This window comes from Panthera pardus, unplaced genomic scaffold (assembly GCF_024362965.1).
Source record: "Panthera pardus isolate Hobbes unplaced genomic scaffold, ASM2436296v1 HiC_scaffold_27, whole genome shotgun sequence".
NCBI classification, from domain to species: domain Eukaryota; kingdom Metazoa; phylum Chordata; class Mammalia; order Carnivora; family Felidae; genus Panthera; species Panthera pardus.
This window is the reverse complement of record NW_026526843.1, coordinates 43686016-43693156: the sequence shown is the minus strand read 5'-3', so window position 1 is coordinate 43693156 and position 7141 is coordinate 43686016. Positions and strand designations below refer to the sequence as shown.

Genomic DNA, 7141 nt, shown 5'->3' with positions numbered 1-7141 from the left:
CCATTAGATTCAGGGGCACCTGGGTGGCTCAGTCTGTTAAAAGTCCCACTTTGGCTCAGGTCATGATGGCATGGTTTGTGAGCTCGAGCTCCGCTTCGGGCTCCGTGCTGATGGCATGGAGTCTGCTTGGAATTCTCCCTCTCGCCCTCTCTCTTTCTCTGCCCCCCCCCAACTCACGCTCGCCCTCTCAAAATAAACTTAAAAAAAAAACACCATTAGATTCAAACATACATACTTGTAAAGACAATTGAGTATGTTAATATGGTTTTAATCCTGTTACTCCATGTGTGATGAACAGAATTATTGCATAGTTGAATATGAATGTCTTCTGTGCTGAATCTTTTGGATACAGCAGTCCAGGAGCCAGATATTTGCTGATTTAATGAATTAATATATATACACTTTATCAACCAGCAACACCAAGAGGTGGCCGCTTAAGGATTTAGAATCCCAGAAAAATATTTCTTCTATTATGAATAATTACTGAAGAGTGTGTGTTTGCGTGTGTGTATGTATCACACACACACATAATAGTATATATAGGGGTGCCTGGCTGGCTCACTTGGTGGAACATGCAACTCTTGATCTCTGGGTCGAGTTGGAACCCCATGTGTGGCGTGGAGTTTACCTAAATTTTTTTTAATTATATATATAATGCCACACTCTCCACCCCAAATGCTCCCATTTCAGAAAATAAATCTTTAGATTTTTTGTACTTAGATGGACAAATGTGTATTTTGATTTATGAAAATCATCAAAGTATTTATGTTTTTAGATTTGCATACTTTACAAACAACTCTTTCTAGAGTTCTAGAACTGAATGATTACTATTGAGACTGCAGCCTCTATTTGTGATACAGGTTTGGGGGCTCAAAAAATCCTCAGGTCATGGAAAAGTGAAAGTTTATCTTCCATAAAAGTGACAAGAAGTGAAAACCATGTTGATAGAGCATAAACGGACATGATGGAGTCATGGGTATGGATGTGGATTAAGACTGGGAAAGGAGACATATGATACTGATTCATTAAGTAAAAATAGTCAAATTTCAGTGCAGGATCTGGACTGTAGGTGAAATAATGGGCCTTGGTGTTTGACAACAGGAGAATAAGAGGTGGTATCAGGGTAAGCAGCAAAGAGGAAGAGGCAATAACTCCCAAGACTGGATGCTGACAGTCTCTGGTAACCAGAAAAGGCAAATATAAACAAAGAGGTGAGCGACGAAGCCTGGTGTGTTGAGAGTTGCGAAATACAGGAAGGGTGCTACAGCAAGGCCGCCGGTCAAAGTGGTTAACTGGGGATCTGAGCTAGGCGGTGACGCGCGGCCCTCACGTGACCAGGAGCCTATGTCTGCCCAAGTCCCTCTCGTCCAGGTCCTTTTTGCTTGTCCAGACACCGTCTGCCTACTGCCCTTTGGTCAAGGGGAAAAAGCAGGAGGAAGTAAGTCCCCTTGGTCCCCTTAAATCGGTTTGAGTGTCGATGCTGCCCAATAACCCCCGGGATCGGGATGGCAGAGAGTATCAGGCCTTTCCCTATCTCCAGCCCCGCCCCCCCGCTCCCACATTTCGGTGTAGAAAATGGTGGCCTTGGGGCGAGGTGGGGAGGTGAATGGGGCCCCCTGGGAGTCACAGACTTAGAAATAGTTTCTAAATAATCCTTCGCTTCCACTTGCCCCCTGAAAAGAAATGACGAACACTGCGAGGTATAGGATGGTGGGGCATGGGGGAGGGGAGGCAGTGGGGGCTGGCGCGGGGGCGGCGGCTAATGCCCAGGAAAGGGACGTATGTTGTCAGTTAGTCCTTCCCTCCTCCCCACTCCCCGCCCCCTACCCTGTCTTGCGTCTGTCTGCAGGTCTGCGGGTCACAGCGGTGTGCCTCGAGGAGAGGAGGCCTAGAGCAAACCGCCAGGAGAGGTCCAGGTCAGGGAAGGGGTGGGCAATGGCCCGGGATGGGGTGCGTGGGAGGACGCTGACTGGAACGGAGTCCGCAGTACCACCGCCCCGCCCCGCCCCTGTCACAATGGGAGAGGCCTCTGGCAAGGCCTGCTGGGAAAATGGTGGGCTTTCGGGAGGGAGGGGGCGAGCGGGGCTAACTGGGTGCGGCGCGGTCCCTAGAGCCAGAGAGCCCCTCGACAAGCATAGGTGGGGGACCTGGGCCCCCAACTCAGGAAAAGGCAGTTATGGGAACCCGTGGCCGGGGTTTTGATCCAGCCACCAAGTGTGTTTACTCGACTCTGCCTTGTCTCCTATGAATAACTGTACTTAAAGAGGATCCTCAACATGGAAAAATCCTGCAAAGAAAATGAAGAACAGCCAGAGAGCGCGCCCAAGACGGATGACGAACGGCCTCCTGTGGAACACTCTCCCGTAAAGCAGTCTCCGGAAGAACCGTCTTCCGAAGAGCAGTCGGAGGAGGAGGAGTTCTTTCCTGAGGAGCTCCTTCCTGAGCTCCTTCCCGAGATGCTCGTGTCCGAGGAGCGCCCTCCTCCGGAGCGCCTTTCTAGAAGAGACCTTTTTGAAGAGCGCCCTCCCATGGAACAGCCTCCTTGTGGAGTGGGAAAACATAAGCTGGAAGAAGGAAGCTTCAAAGAGAGGCTGGCTCGCTCTCGCCCGCAATTTAGAGGGGACATACACGGCCGAAATTTGAGCAACGAGGAGATGATAAAGGTGGCAGAGGAGATGGAAGAAATGAAAAGAGTACGAAACAAATTAATGGTCATGCATTGGAAGGCGAGACGGAACCGTCCTTATCCTATTTAATGTGTTCGGCCTTTAATTGTTTCCCCTGATAGAAGGTTGCCACCTGAACTTTGTTTGCATTTTCTCATCTCATGCACTTTCCCCATCTCAATTTTAACTTTTTGCGTGGCTTTATTTTAGGTGTTTTGCTTGTAACTGGCATAAAATTGGGTTTTCCCCACCCACAAGCTGCAAGTCTCCCTCTCACCCATTTGCATGAAAAGGTGTACATTATATATTGTGAAGTGAAAACAACAATTTTCAAAAAGTATATGTAGCATCCCATTTTTGTAAAAAATGTATATTTGTATATTAATATGCAAAGAAAAAACTGAAAGTATATACTTAAATGTCTTAACAGTGGCTATCCATGTGGTAAGATAACAGGTGTTTTGGTTTTTCATTTTGCTTAATAGGAGCTTCTCATTTTTCAAGACAAACATATTTTGCTTTTGTTGAAAAAAAACAATATGGGGGAAAAATTTAAAAACTATCAATCAACTTATAAAGACAATGTGGCACTTAATAAATACTTGTCAGAACTTTAAAGAAAAGTAAATCCCATGTTTCCTTTAAATCTCTTAGGCAGAAAAATAAACCAGGTACTTCTACTTAAGGGTCATTCTTTTCCTATTTAAATAGGAATAATGCTGGATTTACAAGGCTGCTGTGGAGCCAAACGAAGATCCTAGAGCTCTATGGTTTTCCTCCACCTGCATATGCAGGGCCCCCAACCCCTATAAGGTACCCTTCAAATACAGTGGATAGAACCCAAAGGAGGTTTCACTTACACTCACAAATAATTCCTGTGAGATTCCAGGTGAATGCCACATTCTATTTCTGTCCTGCTATTCCCTTCCCTTGGACACTGCCACATCTACTGGGAATAGCTGCCCTTTTTCCTGGGTCTTGGTCCTTCCATGACCCCCACGACAGCCAAGGTGCCTGGGTCCTCCAGTTGCAAAGCTTCACTGATTTCTCTGGAGTCCCTCTGAGCCAAAGCTGAACTCAGTCTCCTACAGGTAAATGGAGAATGCCCCTCCTTTGGTTTTAATATTATACAGGTGCATATCGTCCCAGTGCTGCTTAAACCTCAATGTTTTAAAGAATTCTTAGCAAAATTGTCCCTTTTTTTCTGAAAGCTTCTCTTTTCTCCACTGGATTCAAACATGAGTTCACTGAGACCTGGGCTAGGAGACAAACTTGCAAGCCAGACACAATGCTATGTATTCAGAATTGGAATCTCTCCCAATAATCTCCAAAAATGACTAAGGTTTTAGGTACCTAATATTTGCCTTAGGGTGAGTTCCCTCCCAAGGGTTTCTGGCAAGCTTGCCTTAACCAAGTCAGCTGACTTGCTCAACTTGTATAAATTAGAGAGGAAGGTAAGACTTAGCCTCAAGTTAGGACATTTCCCCTCTACTCCACCCCTCATCACCAAGAAACATTCAAAAGTACTTTGTAAGTCATTAAAGTATTATCTATGTGTATGCATATACATATATATGCCTGTGTGTATCAGATATTATGATTTCTCAAACTACCCTCATAACACCTAAGATTTTGTTTTATTGTTCCTGTTGATTCTAGAAACATGGATAGTGGTTAATTTTTTTAAATTATGACCCAGTCATGAACCCTGAGTTTGTCTGATTGACTATGTAGCTTCAGTATGTTCACTTCTCTAGAAAGTATGATTTGCAGTCCCAAAAGGATCACTGTGGGGAGGAATTCCTTCACCAAATTCAACATTAAAATTATTTACATATTTTATATATCAGCATTTCTCTTATAAAAAATGCAAAGACTGGGCTCTACCCCAGACCCACTGCATTTCCTTTTCTGTCAATTACCACACAAGTTAGAGAACCACTGCTATATGCAGTATACTCCTGGTTTTAGTAAGAATAAATTATAATATAAAAGAAAATGCAGATTATTGTATCAGAATTTAAAAGGGTGAAAGGCTTGGGGCTCCTGGCTGCCTCAGTCTGGTTAAGTGACCTACTCTTGGTAGGTCTCACAGTTCATGAGTTCTAGCCCTGCAGCTGGCAGTGTGGAACCTACTTAGGATTCTCTCTCTCTCCCTCTCTCTCTGCCCCTCCCCTGCTCATGCTGTGTCTCTCTCTCTCAAAATACACTTTTCTAAAAAAGTGAAAGCCTTGTCCAAGCATATTTTTAAGAAACTAAAAACAACCTTATCAATTTTGCTACATAAGATATAGAATTTGGGGCGCCTGGGTGGCTCAGTCAGTTATGTGTCCAACTTCAGCTCAGGTCATGATCTCACAGTCTGTGAGTTTGAGCCCCACGTCGGGCTCTGTGCTGACAGCTCAGAGCCTGGAGCCTGCTTCAGATTCTGTGTCTCCCTCTCTCTCTGCTGCTCCCCTGCTCATGCTCTGTCTCTCTCTGTCTCAAAAGCAAATGAAAACATTAATTTAAAAAAAAAAAGATATAGAATTCTTGCAGCAAAGCAAGACTATACACAGAATGAAAAGCTAAGAGGACAATAAAATAACAAGATAGATTTTCCACGACTAACATTATGGAATGCCTTGCAATCCTTTCTTCCAATATGAGAAAAATGCATCAAAAGTAAATTTAAAGTTGTTTGGTAATCAGCTCACAAAATGGTAAGCCAGCCCTGTGCCCTTGACTTTTCTTTTGTTTTTATTTTTCACTGTATGTTGCCATTTGGGGGGGGATCTTCATGTCTCCAGACCATTTCTTCAAGGTCATGGCAGCTTGATGGATGCTGGTTGGGCTGGATTCCATTGGAGTGAAATAAGTTTCCAGAGGCTCACTGTACCAGTTTGACAAGACAGGAAGAATCCAACTCTCTGGCTCTCAGAGGGGTGGCATTCAGGCAGGATGTGGAAGGGTTCACCCAAGTCACACTCCTCTGCAGGGTGCGTCTGATTTTGGTTTCTCTGCTCCAGGCTGCAGCAGGCACCAGACCCTCTGAGGCTGATGGCCAGATTGTCCTGGACATACCTCCTGGGGGGCAACAACTGTCCCCATTGCCAAGTCAGAACACTTTGCCTTTCCTTCATTTTCCCTTTCTCTTTTGGGGAACTTTTTTTAGGGGAAGAGATAAAGTCCCAAGGATTCATAACTGGAAACATTGGTTGGGATAGTCTTTAAGTAGGCAGATGTCCGACCTGGGTCTGACCAAGTAACTTGAGGCTGAAGCAGAAGGAGCTGGCTCTTCTCTGAGTTTAATAAGTTAGCCTTTCCATAAATGGGATTAGACCTCAGACAAGACCTCAAGCATCCTTCTTCTACTCACCTTGTGTAGACTCCCCAAGGGGCCTCAGACATGCCCCAGCCTGTTTTGGTGATTCTGCAGTGAACATTGCTCTGTACATGCAGTGCCTCTGATGTCTGTGTCATCCTAGGCCCAGAGGCAGAGGAGACTCCAGGTAAAGAGAATTTGCAAAGGCATGTGGTCTAACCACTTAGGAGAAAAGGGGGTTCACCTCCTGTGTGAGTACCCCTATGCATTTTAGGACCTGCCCATGACTTGGGGGCCAGGGGCATTGGTGGTAGAGGTTCAGCAGCATCTACAGCCTGGTTCTCTGAGTCTCTTAACCACCTCCATGCCCAAACAGAAGGCTAGTATTTCGATCACATATCCAAGAAGCAACTTGCCTGGGCAACCCCACAGCAAAAAGCATTGAGGACTCTGGCCCCTAGAGAAAGCCCTCTTTTAACCAGAATGATCTGGCTTTTAGGACGCAGTGCTTGAGAGTGGGAGCCCCTCTGGTGAGGTAGCATAGAGAGATCAGATTCGGACTCCTTGTAAAACACCAGAGATCCCTTCCTCTCCCATTCAGAAATACTAACCCAAACTCAATTATTTTTACAAATAAGAAATAAAATTATACAAAAAAAAGAAAGAAAATTATACAGATAAATAAGAGACAGATCCTTTGTTCTAATTCATATTTGTCAGAATCAAATTCTGCATTCTCCCCACTCTATACACTCCAATTTATTTTTTAATTAATTAATTTAAAATAAGCTCTACCCCAATGTAGGGCTTAAAACTCACAACCCTGAGGTCAAGAGTCTCATGTTCCACCAACTGAGCCAGCTAGGCATCCCACACTACCTCCAATTTAGATTGTAGTTTTTCAGGCCTTAGGGAATAATTGATTTAGAGTTAATAAGTATTGTAAGCTTGTGCATTTGGGTGAGTTTTTACATTATTATCTTTCTCCAGTTGGAAATGTACACTAGGAAGTTAGATGTAAGTGTCTAGAGTTTGGAAAAGAAATTGGCATGGAAATATGGATTGTGGCTGGTGGTACCTGATATGTAGTAAGGACCACTTGAATATTTATTGAATTGAATGAATGAAGAGCCCGATTATTGAATGAGGAACTCAATTATATATCCTTCTA

General features: G+C 44.3%; 1 protein-coding gene across 3 annotated transcripts; it reads left to right on the top strand.

Annotated features, from left to right (window-relative positions):
• The first annotated feature begins 956 nt into the window (after positions 1-956).
• TCEAL1 (transcription elongation factor A like 1) lies at positions 957-3351 on the top strand. Of its 3 annotated transcripts, none has more exons than XM_019431776.2 (3): positions 957-1438; positions 1850-1916; positions 2265-3351. In XM_019431776.2, exon 3 carries the CDS (start codon positions 2277-2279, stop codon positions 2754-2756), a length of 480 nt encoding a protein of 159 aa, XP_019287321.1. In that variant the 5' UTR covers positions 957-1438; positions 1850-1916; positions 2265-2276; the 3' UTR covers positions 2757-3351. The 3 variants fall into 3 exon arrangements, with proteins under 3 accessions (XP_019287321.1, XP_019287323.1, XP_019287322.1); XM_019431778.2 differs by lacking the exon at positions 957-1438 and adding an exon at positions 1584-1602; XM_019431777.2 differs by lacking the exon at positions 957-1438 and adding an exon at positions 1595-1700.
• The last annotated feature ends 3790 nt before the right edge of the window (positions 3352-7141 follow it).

Excerpts from the sequence above, each read along its gene's own strand:
- TCEAL1 (XM_019431776.2), top strand. The coding sequence starts at position 2,277 with ATGGAAAAATCCTGCAAAGAAAATGAAGAACAGCCAGAGAGCGCGCCC.